We start from the raw sequence: 14723 nt of genomic DNA on the forward strand, positions 1-14723 counted from the left end.
GTCCGCACTACATAAAAACAAATAAATAAAATGAAGGTATTTGTCCATCTACAACTAAAACAAAAACAAAAAAAAAAACTATACTAATACTTTCTCCTCAGACCATCACCTACTGCCCACTAAATCATGGGTTCTGTCTGCAACCGTGATTATTGCAGTGTTTGCCTGATAGCAATTGTGGATTTCTCTCACTCCCTACAACTACTAATCGGACTTCTTCCTTCACTTATTATTCATTTAGTTACATTATGGACCTTTTACTTATTCTGTGGACTCTATCTAATTCCATTGTTTTACTGCTCAGGTTTTTTCCACGTTGGGCATGGGGAGGTGCCTTCTGGTTGGCTCTTATGTTCTTTTGACATGTTCCCACCCTTGGGATCATCTGCTGTCCTCCCTGCCCTGCCCTGTTGCTCCTAGGCAGGATAGTGTGTTTTTAAAGGATCTAAAATGAGAGTTGCAAAGTGAAATTATCCTTTAACAATTTGGATTTTTTTTTTAATACAGTCTTAAATTTTCTGCTGAAACTGGTAAGCATAGAGCCCCAAGGGAGTTTAGGATTAGGGAGGAAGAAGTCAGGATGAGGAAGTAAGCTTCTAGTGGGATTTTGGGATATCCAAGTAACAATCTTATCGTGAAGTCCACTAATACTGCTTATGTGCTTTTATTTTTCAGAAAGCGTTATTTTGTCTCCGAATACACTCCCATTGACAGCAATATAGCCTTTTCTGTTAATGCCAGTGACAAAGGTAGGCATATTTGTACAGAAGATAAAGGGTTTGGATTTTGTTGGCCTGAAAGAGCCCTTGTTTCCTCAGTAAATATTGATGTGCCGATTGTGGGTGAGGCCGTGCACAAGTGCCAAGGACACAGCTATGGTCAGCACAGACATGTCCCTGGCCTGTGGCTCTGATGTCAGGGTGGCAGATCAGACCCAAGTTATCAATGACAGCAGTGAAATGCTTAGGGACCAGAGTAAAAGCCACACAAGTGCCTGTGTGGCAGGCCAAGGGCAGGAGCAGCAGAGCAGTCAGAGAAACTTGCTTTTCAGAAGCTCTCGTGTGAGCATCTTTCCACCCAGGAGTGCAACCGTGTCCATTGTGGGTAGCCAAAAAAAAGAGCTTCCCCAAGCAGACAGAGAGCACAGGGCCTACGGTGTCAGTTGTGTCACCCAGGAGGCTGGATTCCCAGCAGGTGCAATGGTAGCTAATGCTGTCCCTGTTCCGACTTTCAGGAACGGCCTGGCTCTTAACCTCCAACCTCCTTTCCTCTCCCGCTCTTCCAGGGGAGGCGTCCTGCTGTGACAGGCTTGGTGCGGCCTTCGAGGGCTGTTTGAGGCGCTTCTTCACCCAGTGGGGATCTTTCTGTGTCCGAAACCCTGGCTGTGTCATTTTCTTCTCAGTGGTCTTCATTGCCGCATGTTCCTCAGGCCTGGCATTTGTCCGGGTCACCACCAATCCAGTTGACCTCTGGTCATCTGCCAGCAGCCAGGCCCGCCAGGATAAAGAGTACTTTGACACACACTTTGGGCCTTTCTTCCGGACGGAGCAGCTCATCATCCGGGCCCCCAATACCAGCAAACACATTTACCAGCCTTACCCCGCAGGAGCCGACGTGCCCTTTGGACCCCCACTTGACAAAGAGATTTTGCACCAGGTACTCTGCCATTAGTACATGTCCGTCCATCTGGGGGACCTGGTGGTACGCTGGCTTTTACATGTAGATCAATTCTATCCAATACAGATTTGGGGCTGATTGTTGTGGTATCTCTGAAATCTTTAAGCATTAAAGTAAAGGTGTTTTCACTTATTTTTCAAGAAAGTGGTGCTAGTCATTGAATTTAATAAAAAATTGACTGTTGCCTGCTTTTGGATTGACTTCAAACAGCAGATCCTGCCTTTTTCTTGAAATTGAGATGAACAGAGGAAGGTCTAAGTAGCATTTCTCTGTTGAAGCAGAATATGAGGAATTTACCTCGGGAATCCATGGATTTTTTTTTTTCTTGTGTTAAGAGTAAAATGAAAGGACCCAAAGGAATGAATTTGTTTATGCTGCCCTGGGGTCCGGGGCAGGAACTGCTGGATCATTACTAATCCAGGGTCTAGGAATGAACTTATTGTGACCTGAATGTTAGCTGCCAGCCTGTAGTTAGTGGAAGATACACTTGGGAAGAGATCCATCTGTTTCTCTTACAAAGGTCTTTAGAATTTCCTGTTGTCCTTCATGTTTGCTACGGAAATCTGTACCTGTGAATAAAAGACATCTGCTTCTTTAATGAATGATTATTCATTACAGTCACCCAAATTTTCCTTTAAATATTGTTCTTGTCTACAGAAAATGTGAGATTTTTAAAAGCGTTGAAATGAGCCAAAAATTTTAATGGAATTTTTCTTTCTCTACCTAGTGATTGACTGTTCCATTTTCCTAGCTTGTTGCAAAAGATGAACAGCACAGACATTTACTTCCGAGAGTATAGTCTATATTGGAAAATATGGGCGTATACCTAAATGATTGTAGCATAGAGCCAGGCATGTATTTTGGTGTGTTTTGGGAAGGGGGAGTGTTGGGAAGACCAAGCATCACACTCTAGTCTACTCTGTGGCCCCTTGTTAGTGACTGCTGGAGACAGGTGAGGAGAGATGGTTGTGGATGCTATATTGAAATCAATCTGATCACATATCCCCTCCCCATCTCTGGACAACCCTTACATCACCAGATACTTTACTACAGTGTGCCTGAACCTCCTCTGTCTTAGGATGTGTTTTCCTCAAAGACTTTTTCTTCTAACCTCTCACAATACTAGTTAGTAAAGATTTGAAGAAATCTGACATCTTTCTGGATTTGCTTATTTTTAAAATCTTCTTTCAGGTTCTTGACTTACAAACAGCCCTTGAAAGTATTACCGCAAATTATAACAACGAGACTGTGACACTTCAAGACATCTGCGTGGCCCCTCTCTCACCTTATAACAAGAACTGCACCATTTTGAGTGTGTTAAATTACTTCCAGAACAGCCATTCTGCGCTGGACCATCAAGTAGGGGATGACTTCTTTGTGTATGCCGATTATCATACGCATTTTCTGTACTGCACAAGGTAAGTGGCAGCAGCCAGCCATCTGTGTATCCTGCCAATATCCGAGCACTTATTTTTGCTTTTATCACTCATGGTACTAGAGACCATCAGTGAACCAACAGAGCAAGACGTACCCCATGAAGCTCACATCCTAATGAATGGGAATTGGCAATCTGTAAATACAGTCATATGTTGTTTCTCAACGAGGACCCATTCTGAGAAATTCATTGATAGTTAATTCTTTATTGTGGGAACATATCATGGAGTATGCTTACACAAAATAAGACAGCTATGACATCTCTAGGCAATATAATCTTGAGGAATCCACTATCATATGTAGTCCATCATTGACAAAAACGCTATTGTATGGCATACTGTATATACATATGCTCTCGTATCAGTAAAAGATTAGTGTTGGGAAAGACAAATAAGGCTTAGCAAAAAAAAGAATGAGTTTTAGAGAAGAAACTTGCACAAAAGACAGCCTGTGGATATCACAGGAAAAAGTGTTTGCAGCAGAATAAGCAGCATGGGCAAAGGCCCTAGAGTGCGTGCTTCCTTGGTGTGTAATCCAGGATCGATCTTTAACTCTTGCCTGGGTCAATAACAGTTTGATGTCCACACCTACTCCCCTAAGATTTGAAGGTAGAATCTTATTGAGCTTGTGCCTGTTTTTCATGTGTAACCTGATATCCTGGTACCTAGCTGTGTTTAAAGCATGTCACCTCCTTTTGAGGAGTTGGGGAGAACTGGCATGCAGCTTTAGATTAGAAGGCCTTAAACTGCTTCCCTTGGGAGGCCTGCATCTGGCTGGGCAGGGCTTATTTATAATTGGGATTAGTCTCCCAAGGAAGCTGTGTTTAGGTGATCTGTGAGGGGAGCTTTGGGCTTATTCAGTCTGCCATCTCTGAATGCTCCAGAGCTGGCCTGAGGGCGATTGTTCAGCGATGTGAACAACCACAGTGGCTTAATGTTCACCATAGGAACAGGAAAAATGCCTCCGTGTCTCCTTTGATTGCATTGCTTAACTCACTGTGTCTCAAGAGCTGAGCACTCTGGTTTCTGGTTGTCAAGAACTCTGGTGACCTTAAATTTTGTTGTTAAAATGTGACTGCTCAGGCTGTTGGTCAGTGTTCATTCTGTTTCAAGGATGTCGCCTCTTAAACATGAGTTGTACTCATAAAACAATAAATAAATGTATGCCTGTGTGCCTCAAAACAGCATTGTAGACAGGGCAGACGGTACGAGGGGACTGTGGGTAACCAGGAAGGTGTGTGGGTGATAAATATGATATTACGTAATTGCTTTCTATATTTCAGAGGGAAAAACTATTTTCTGTTTTACAAAATAAAGCCAAAAGAATTGGGAGGAGAGGTGTGTGAGACTTGGGTTTTATCAGAGGGCCTGGTTGAGACAGGCATGGAAGCCCTTCTGGGACAATTCCCATGACAGGCTGTGTGGCTTGGTTTTTTCATGACTCCAGCCTGTCTCTCGTTTTCACTACTTTCCACTGCACATCCCAAAGGAAACAGACTTGGCCTTCCCAGAGTCAGGGCTAGACTTCTTTCCCCGGTGTCTTTGAATGGCATTGACATCTACCAGTGAAGCCAACATGAGGCTCTATCCCTGACTTCCTCCTCTCGCCTTCCTCATGTGATTGTGGTGAATCTTAACCTCTCCAGGTCCTTCCTGCTGTGACAGTCAGGTTGTGAGATGAAGGACCTCACAGCAGCTCCGAAGAGCAGGTCCTCGGTGCAGACCTCCCTGAGCGCCCAGCTGAGTTCTGGCTGCCAGCTGCCTTGAAATGCTCGTTCCCTTCACACGGAGTAGCCATCTGCCCGTGCTCTCTTGCCTGGGCCATTGCACAAACTTCCTGACTGCCCTCCCACCTTCCTATTTCTTTCCCACTCCCCAGACCTCCTTCCACTTTGCCACTGATTTTTTTGGAAAACAGCTCATGACATCCCTTCCCCAGCCATCTCTGACTGTTCCCCAGTGCCTTCAGGGTTAGAATTAAACCACTTAGCCTGGCATCGATCAGATCCTTATTTTTGCCATTGTTCATCCTTTCCAGCCCTGCCCCCTCCCTTAGGAGCACCCGTGTCTGCACCTCATATGCAAGGCCAGGACTTACTGTGACCTGACCACCTTCCTCTTGCTCTTGTCTCCTCTTACACACCTGTTCTCTCCCCCAGGGTGTATGGAGCAGCTCTTTGCTGCTGAATTGCCCTTGTACTTAGAGATGTGGTCCAGAACTACATCTCTATAGGTCTCCTTCTGGTGGCAGTTTTCCCCTCGTGTCATTTGCCCCCTCCTCTATACCCACACAGCACCAGACACCAGGGCCAGGTCTGATGCCTGTAGTCCAGGAAATCCGAGTTCTGAGTGGCTCAGGACGGATGGTATCATCCAACTCAGGAACCTTAGGGCCCACCTTGTACTTAGCAAACACTTACTGTAGTTGATTGTATTCTGTCTAAATGTCCATGATGTCTTGAGGCTTATTCTAAGTGGGAGGTGTTTTCTGATCTCTGGGCAGGGCTCCTGCCTCTCTGAATGATACAAGTCTGCTGCATGATCCTTGCCTCGGTACATTCGGTGGACCCGTGTTCCCGTGGCTTGTGCTGGGAGGCTACGATGGTAAGTAAGAGAAGCTGAGCTTCTCCTAGTAATCCTGGTTCCATCATGCAGTTAAGGGTAGGTGGTTAGGAAGATTTCATAAATGGAGCAACCTTCTTAATTCCCTGACTGTTGAATCTTAAATATAATATTTTCTTTGGCTTTGGCTTTGGGTTTTACTTTGGATTTAAAAGAAGTGGATTATGTTTACCTTTTAGGTCACACATGCCTTTGAGAAGCTGTTAAAGGCTAAGGACATTTTCCCAGAATAGTGTAGTTGTGTTGTTGGTCAATTGCAAGGAGGTCACAGACCTGGAAAGCTTACCAGTAGAACGTCTTGGGAGGCCATGAGCTCAGGTTCAGAACCCACGTCATGGGGAAGGAATAAAAATCCAAAGTTGGTGTGTTTTTTTTTTGTTTGTTTGTTTTTGGTTTTTTGTCCCCTTCTAAACCATTCAGAACAATCTGGATACCTTTGTAGTGGAAAGAACATTCTTCGCTGGTTTCTGTGGCATCTAGGACAGATGGGGTAGATAAAATGGGGTGGTGATTCACGCGACATCTTTGGCATCTGAAGCCTCCCTGCAGGCTCAACAGGTTTTTCCCTATGATGAAGAGGCCAGCTAGGTTTTCTTCCCTTGGCTCAGAAGCAGGAGAGAACTTGTGATCTGTATTTAAAATTGACTCTGCCCCATATAATAAAATGCCATTTCTAATCGTAGGGAAAGCATGACATCAGCCACTGGCTAGCCAAAGGGAAAAAAATTAAAACTGTCCTCTTCCTTATTCCTTCTACCAAAATAAACTCCACATAGATCAAAGACTGAAATGTGAGAAGTAAAACTGTTGGAGAACTGGAAGATCATACAGGAATATGGGAGGATTTTCCCCCCTAGTACTGGGGCCTGAACCCAGGGCCTCACACACGGTAGGCAAGCAAGCACTCTACCCCCTGAGCTACATCCCCAGCCCCTACAGGAGGAATTTTTTAAAATAATTTTGAAATGACAAAGACATTTTGAAATAAGAAAAACTGGAAAGCCACAAAAGGAAAGACTGATGGATTTGACTACATAAAAAATTTTGAATGCTTGGGTGGAGAACAAACATACAGTTAAAAACTGGCAAGAAACTGAACAACAACAACAACAAAAAATTAGCATTCGTAACAGCGTTTCCTTAGCACTGTGAAACCACAAAGAAGTGGTTGAAAGTTAACAGAAGCAGCAATACAAATGACATTTAATTATATGGAGGAAATGTTTCTGTTCCCTCCTGATGGTAAAATGCATCTCACTTCAGTCTTTCTACCTAACAAACTGACAAAGGCCTAAAAGAGTTGATAAAACCTTGTGTTGGTGGAACATGGGAACTCTACTATTATTGCTGAAAATGTAAATTGGTTACTCAAAAGTAAATTCTAGGAAGATAGGAGTTTTCTTTTACTCCCTGATATATATCCACAGGACCTAAAGTAAGGCCTGGCACAAATTAGTTCTCAGTAAGTGTTTTGTTAAAGGTATAAAAAAAAAAAAACAGCCTCTTTGGACAGCAGTTTGTGAGAATTTATCAAAAATAGAAAGTCACATAGTTTTTTTTTTAATATTTATTTTTTAGTTGTAGTTGGACACAATATCTTTATTTATTTATTTTTATGGGATGTTGGGGATTGAATCCAGGACCTCACTTGTGCTAGGCGAGCACTCTATCACTGAGCCACAACCCCAGCCACCCCCTTTTTTTTTTTTAATATTTATATTTTAGCTGTAGTTGGACACAATATTGGTACATAGTTTTTGACTCAGGGATTATGCCGTAATATTTGATGCTATGAATATGTACTTTACATACTAAAAATATAGATATGCTATATATATTTATACATCTATGGATATATAAATAGTTATAGTAATTTTGTAATAAAAAATTGCAAGAATGACCATCAATTGGGAATTGGTTGAATTATACTAGCAAATAGCATGCTTCAGGAAAAGATTAAAAAGCTCTGTATGTACTAAAATGGAGCGGTCTCCAAGATACAGAATTTTAAATTGTAATGTGTAGAACAGTATGTTACCATTTATGTAAGTAGAAAGGAAGAGGGAAGAATATCCATATGGGTTTGCTTGTGTGTGCATGGTGCAGATTCACAAATGGCCACAGCATGGAAAGAGAAGCAAAGAATGGAATGGAGAAAGGAAGGGGTGAATGTTCTCACACAACACCTTTCTCTTCTGTTTGAAATTTTTACCATATATGTACGGTGTAGTTTGAGGGGAAAAATCATTCTCCCTGAATTGTAACTGTCCCCTTCAGACAGGGAAGCCTGTTCACTAACCAGGATACTCATAGACCATTTCTTGTTTGGTCTTAGAGCACAGACTCCATTTGTCTCCAGTGAGAAATCAGATCAGCTACTGTGTTGTGATTCCCTCCTTGTATTTGTCTGATTTTCTACATGCTTGTAATCTGCTTTTTGATGTCACGTTTTCCCTTTCTAGATCAAAACTACAATAATGCCACTGCTCTCGTGATTACCTTCCCTGTCAATAATTACTACAATGATACAGAGAAGCTCCAGAGGGCCCAGGCCTGGGAAAAAGAGTGAGTCACTCTTGGATAAACAAACTGTCCTTGCTTTTTGTGAAGCTGGACATTTACAGCAAGCCCTTGAACTTCATTCTCTAACTTAGCCAACATGAGTTCTAAGATATGTAATATTTTTCACTTGCTAAGAATTGTGCTCAGAAGAAATCTTTGGATATATTTACCTATAAATAGATGTTTTAAGCAGGTATTCTTACCCAGGAAGGCAAAACGTGCACAAATGCACCTTGCCTTTTTTCTAATAGCAAAACTGGGAGCATACTGAATGTACAGCAATGAGGGATGAGTACCGTAGAATATTATGCACTTATTAATGAGAACAAGGTAAGTAAATGATTCCAGATCTAGTAAAAGCTATAATCAGCATATTTATATGAATATAAGCTGTTCATGCTGTTCATGAATATAAGCTGTTCAAGTAGATAGCCTGAAAAACTTAACTGTGTTCTTAACCTCTCAGGACATGGGAAGAGAAGTGTCAGGAAGATGAGGGACTTTAACTCTTTATACCCTTCTGTACTGTTTTGTTTGGTACTTGTGGCACTGGGGATTGAACCTAGAGCCTTGCACATGCTAGGCAAGCACTCTACCAGTAAGCTGCATCCCTGGCTCTTTTTAATTTTTGAGACAGGGTCTTAAGGTACCCAGGCTGGCCTCAGTCTTCAGGATCTTCTGACCTCAGCCTCCTACGTAGCTGGTATTGCAGATATGTGCCATCCAGCATATTTTTTAAAAACAGTTTTATTGAGATGATATAAACCATAGAGTTCACTCATTTGAAGTGTAGTTTAATGGCTTTAGTGTATTCACACATATGGTCACCCATCACTACAGTCAATTTTAGAACTCTTGGATTATCTTGGATTGAAACACTGTATCCTTTAGCTGTCACCTACCTTTTCTCATCTTCTTCATTCACCACTATAAACAATCACTAATCTACTTTCTGTCTTCATACATTTTCCTAGTTTAGACTTTTATATGATTGGAATCGTTTTTGTGGGCTTTTGTGTTTGGCTTCTTCCACTTAGCGTTTTCAAGGTTCATCCACGTTCTCACATCTTTTTATGACCCAATAATATTCCATTATGTAGTTTTACCATATTTATTTGCCCATTCATCAATTGATACACATTTGAGTTATTTCTGTCTTTTGTCTATAATGAATAACTGCTATGAATATTTTTATAAGTTTTCATTTCTCTTAGGTATATATCTAAGAGTAGAATTGCTAGATCATGTGGCAACTCTACCTTTAGTTGTTTGAAGAACTGCTGGACTATTTTCAGTATGTGATGGTTCCAGTTTCTGCACTTTTATGCCAACACTTGTTATTATCTGCCTTTTAGATTCTAGCCATCCTACTGGATATAAAATAGTATGTCGTTGTGGTTTTGATTAGCATTTTCCTAATGATGAAAAATTGTAGGCATCTTTTCATGTGCTTAATTCTCCATCTTCCTTGGAGAAATATCTATTCATATGGTTTGCCCATTTTTTTTATTATTGATTTGTAAGAAATGTTTTTATATTCTTTATCAAATATATGACTTCCAAATATTTTCTCCCATTCTGTTGGGTCTTTTTTTGGTTGTTACTTTTTTGATGCACAAAAATTTTTTAATTTTGAAGAGATTCAATTTTTTTTTTTTTTTTTCTTTTCTGGCTTCTCGCCTTTGTCCCAACGCGGGCAGCCCTTGGTAGAATGGGCTGGCTGCAGAGCAAAACCTAAGAAAACCAGAATGACCTAGAAACCGCAGGACACAGAAAATATTTTCATAAAGTGGAGGCAGGACGGGCTAGCCGATTATACAGATCGAGCTTCTATACTAAAAAGGCAAAATGGAGCCTGTGCTTGCTTTATATATATCAGGGAACACCAAAGGCCTTTCATAACATGTTCTTCACCAAAAAAGGTAGAGGTGGGCTGTCCAGTTCCCAATGGGCTACACCCATCTCCACAGCTACTGTGAGGGACCTTCCTAGTAGAGTGGAGATAAAGGTCCCTGCCTTGGGCAATCTATTGTGTGGGAGAGCCATGGATCGTTCCCAAGGTTAAACCTAAAATCTCCCTGATGCCATACTGAGAGAAGACCCTCAAGTAATTCACGGGTGGCTTCCCGCAGTGGCTCAGACTTTCAGTGTCATGTCCAAGACACCATTGTCTAATCCAAGAACATGGGCATTTACTCTGTGTTTTCTCCTGGGAGTTTTATAGTCTTAGCTCTTACATTCAGCTCTCTGATCCCTGGAGTTAATTTTTTGTGTGAGGTGAGGGTCCAGGTTCATCCTTTTTCTTGTAACTCTCCAGTTGTCCTACAGCATTTGTTGAAAAGGTTTTTCTTTCCCACTGAAGAGTCTTGGCATCCTTATCAAAAATTAATTAATCCCTGACACATGGCATGTTTCTGGACTCTCAAAAATTTGTTCCTTTGATCTGTGTCTCTTCTGGTGACAGTATAATGGTGTCCTTATTACTGTTGTTTTCTAGGAAGTTTTGAAATTGGGAAGTGCAAGTCCTACTTTCTCTTCTTGAAAAAGTTGTCTTGGCTATTCTTAGCCAGGCAATTGCATGTGAGTTTTAGAGTCAACTTATCAGTTTCTACAAGAATCAGCTGGGATTCTGATAAATTTTGGTGGGCTTTTTGGTTTTTTTTGGAACTGGGGGTCGAACCCTGCCGGGGTTTTACAAATGTGAAGCAGATGCTTTGCCATTGAGCTACATCATCCCAGCCTGATTCTGATAAATGTTGCATTGTTCAATGAGTTTTTATGTTCATTAAAGTGTACTGCACATAGATATCTTTTTTTAATTTTAATTTTATTTTACTTTTTTTAATATTTTATTGTAGTTGGACACAATATCTTTATTTTTATGTGGTACTGAGGATCAAACCCAGGGCCTTGCACATGCTAGGTGAGTGATCTACCGCTGAGCCACAACCCCAGCTCATATAGATATCTTTTTTAAAAAAAACAAAACACACATAGGCAGAACATGAACCAATTTTAAACTTGTTCCAAATCTGTTTTAAATGGTAGAAAGTTCAAGACTCCGTGACAGAGTGCTTGCCTAACATGCCTGGGTTAGATCCCCAGCATCTCCCCCACCCACAGAAAGGAAATTCAGCTTGACAAGGACTGTGGCCGTGTTTCACCTCCAGTGTTGAAGCTCCTAACGCAGGGCAAAGGTTAAGTGTGGCCTTTGCCCTTAAAAGTTGGGAAAGAAGCTCTTACTTATCTGTCACTTAGTTTTAACTAAAACTATTAAATTTTGCTTATCCTTTAGGTTTATTAATTTTGTGAAAAACTACAAGAATCCAAATCTGACCATTTCTTTCACTACTGAACGAAGTATTGAAGATGAACTAAATCGTGAGAGTAATGGGGATATCTTCACTGTTGTCATTAGCTACGCCATCATGTTTCTGTATATTTCCCTAGCCTTGGGGCACATCAAAAGCTGTCGTAGGCTTCTGGTAAGTGGGTGTGTGGGGGGGGGGATTGTATTATGTGTATATTTCATGTTCCTATGTGTTTGTTATTTGTGTGTTAGAAATGGCAATGCCCGGCATGATGTCGTATTTAAGCCTCTACTTAAGTCTATTTTTTTTTTCTTTGTACTGGGGATTGAACCCAGGGCTCCTTAACCACTGAGCCGCATCCCCAGACCAAGAAATAGTCTCCTTTTTATTTTTTATTTTTTTGTTGTTGGAGTGCTGGAGATTAGAACCCAGGGCATTGTGCATGTAGGGCAAGCACTCCACCAACTGAGCTATATCCCCAGCCCCCTTTTTATTTTTTATTTTGAGACATTCTCACTAAGTTGCTTAGGCTGGTTCTGAATTTGGAATCTTCCTGCCTCAGCCTCCCAAGTTGTATTACGTGTGTACTACCATGTCTGGTGCCTTTACTTATTCTTTTTTATATATATATTCTTTAGTTGTCAATGGACCACTTATTTATTCGTATGTGGTACTGAGAATTGAACCTAGTGCCTCACACATGCCAGGCAAGCACTCTAACCACTGAATGACAACCCCAGCCCCTCTACTTATTCTAAATTCATTAAGTCTCCTAAACTCTTTTTGAGCTGGGCACAGTGTTGTGTGCCTACAGTCCCAGCTATTGAGGAGGCTGAGTTAGGAGAATTACAAGCCTGAGGCTAGCCTGGGCAACTGAGGGAGTCCCAGTCTCAAAACAAAACAGAAAGGGTGGGGATGTAGCTTAGCGTTAACACATTTGTGTAGTATATATGAGGGCCTGGGTTTAATCCCAAGTGCCACAACCAAAAAAAAGGAAAACTTAGATGTATTGATGTACTGCTATTCCTTTTGAGGGACTCAGGTGCAAGCCGTATGTTAATTATATGACAGTTCTGTTTCTTGCATCTGTTTTCTTCAGTTTCAGTTTTTTGTTTCATCTTAATCCTAAAGTTCTTCACAATGTTTGTCTGTTAGTTTGTTTTTTCTAATTTGTCCACTCCATCACTAAGAATGTGAGCTCAGGAAATATGCTACTAGGAAAGACCTGGAAGTTTTTTCATCTCTCTCTCAAATTAGGAATTAGCCTTTTTTTTTTTTTTTTTTTGGTACTAGGGATTGAACTCTACCACTGAGCCACATCCCCAGCCCTATTTTGTATTTTATTTAGAGATGGGGTCTCACTGAGTTGCTTAGTGCCTCACTATTGCTGAGGCTGGCTTTGAACTCACAATTCTCCTGCCTCAGCCTCCCAGGCCCCTGGAATGACAGGCGTGCGCCACCACACCTGGCTACACTTTTAATTCTAGGTTAGATAGACCCATGTAAAGCAGTAAAAATGAGGACCTTTGAGTAATCAATGGGCAAAAACCCCTCTAACTGACAACTTGTGTCTTCGTCACCTCTCAGGTGGATTCTAAAATCTCCCTAGGCATCACAGGGATCGTGATCGTGTTGAGCTCGGTGGCCTGCTCATTGGGTATCTTCAGCTACATGGGGACCCCGTTGACCCTCATAGTGATTGAAGTCATCCCGTTCCTGGTGCTGGCTGTGGGGGTGGACAACATCTTCATCCTGGTACAGACCTACCAGGTATGCCTTCACCTTCCCAGGGAGCATCCCATCCCAGCATGGGGCCCGTTAGCAGCTGGGCATTTGTCAGTGCAGACAGTGAGGAGGCTTTGTGTTGTTGCCTTCTGTGGCTCACGGGTGTCCTGGATTTGACTTGGACATTTTGGAACCAAGAATTTCAGCCCTGTCTTTGGTAGGTGCCATAGATGTAAAGTGAAAGTTTGATTTTTAAAGTGTCTTTCCACATGTGCATGAAAAGGGCTAACATTTTGGGAATGCTTTTGGACATAGCTTATTAAAATAATTCTCAGCATAGTGTAGAAGAACGAGAGTTTTGTTCTAAGCACCACTAAAAAGACCCAAAGTCAACATACAGCCCGCTGATGTAGAAAGTGGTCCAGTCAGTCATCCTGAAGCCCCGCCAGAGTGGAGAGTCAGTGGCATAGAAGCATCATTTAATGGTCCAGCCACCTGCAGCCTATGTTCCTGTATTCTTGTGATAACAGATTCAGTTTTTCCTTGGGTTTCTCACCTAGTATCTGGGAAGTGGTTCAGAAATACTCTGCTTCAACCTGAGAAGTTTATAGGGTTAGCTATACTGCTAATCATCTACTAATAATTTTATATTATCAAATTAACACAAAGAAGCAAAGAGGTGGCAATTTTATTGAGAAATTTTAATGTTACATCCTTAATTTTTTTTTTTTTTTTTTTTAAGAGAGATGAACGTCTTCAAGGGGAAACCCTGGATCAACAACTGGGCAGGGTCCTAGGAGAAGTGGCTCCTAGTATGTTCCTGTCATCCTTTTGCGAGACTTCAGCGTTTTTCTTTGGTAATTATGCTTTAAATTGTACCAGTCCTATAGTTTGCTGAGCCTGAGAATAGAAAGAGCTGGGTACTTGGATTTGTGCACCTTCCTGCTCTTCCTTTTGTCATTTTTATTCCATAATTGGAAAGTTATCACTGAGTGGAGAATAAGAACAATTGGTGACAGTGTCTTGGGTATCAGTTTGGAAGTGCCTTCTTTCCTATGAGAGGCATTGGCCTGCAGGATGTTCTGGCTGTGTTTGGGTAGAAGTCTTCCTCCCCTGTTCACACCACTCACACTGGGGAGGCAGCCTCCCCTAAGGGTTTATGCATCTTTCTTCAGTTCGAGGAGCTGAGATAAGCTGGAACTAAAAATCAGCCCTTCTATACTTCTTTTCTATGGAGACATCGCCAAGTAGACTCACGGGTCAGGCTGCCGGCTGCATCTCTGTAGTGAATGAGGAGAAAAGCAGTTGTCCTCAATAGAAGAGGGTGGATTAGAAGCCATCAGCCCAGAGAAGATACTGTCTGTGGGTCACAGACCATAGTGCCTGCATGGTC

The 14723-nt window shown here is 41.7% G+C and overlaps 1 protein-coding gene across 2 annotated transcripts in view; it reads left to right on the forward strand.

The window, feature by feature from the left end:
- The window catches only part of Npc1 (NPC intracellular cholesterol transporter 1), a 49023-nt gene that overhangs the window by 23701 nt on the left and 10599 nt on the right, over positions 1–14723 (forward strand). Inside the window, exons 7-14 of one of the 2 annotated variants that reach the window (XM_040274356.2) lie at positions 676–749; positions 1235–1656; positions 2869–3095; positions 5614–5714; positions 8195–8297; positions 11590–11779; positions 13193–13375; positions 14073–14187. In XM_040274356.2, the coding sequence (XP_040130290.2) occupies positions 676–749; positions 1235–1656; positions 2869–3095; positions 5614–5714; positions 8195–8297; positions 11590–11779; positions 13193–13375; positions 14073–14187 (1415 nt within the window). The remainder of the gene's footprint in view (positions 1–675; positions 750–1234; positions 1657–2868; positions 3096–5613; positions 5715–8194; positions 8298–11589; positions 11780–13192; positions 13376–14072; positions 14188–14723) is intronic. The other variant, XM_005329038.3, reaches the window with a different exon arrangement.

Source organism: Ictidomys tridecemlineatus, chromosome 13 (assembly GCF_052094955.1).
Source record: "Ictidomys tridecemlineatus isolate mIctTri1 chromosome 13, mIctTri1.hap1, whole genome shotgun sequence".
Taxonomy (NCBI): Eukaryota; Metazoa; Chordata; class Mammalia; order Rodentia; family Sciuridae; genus Ictidomys; species Ictidomys tridecemlineatus.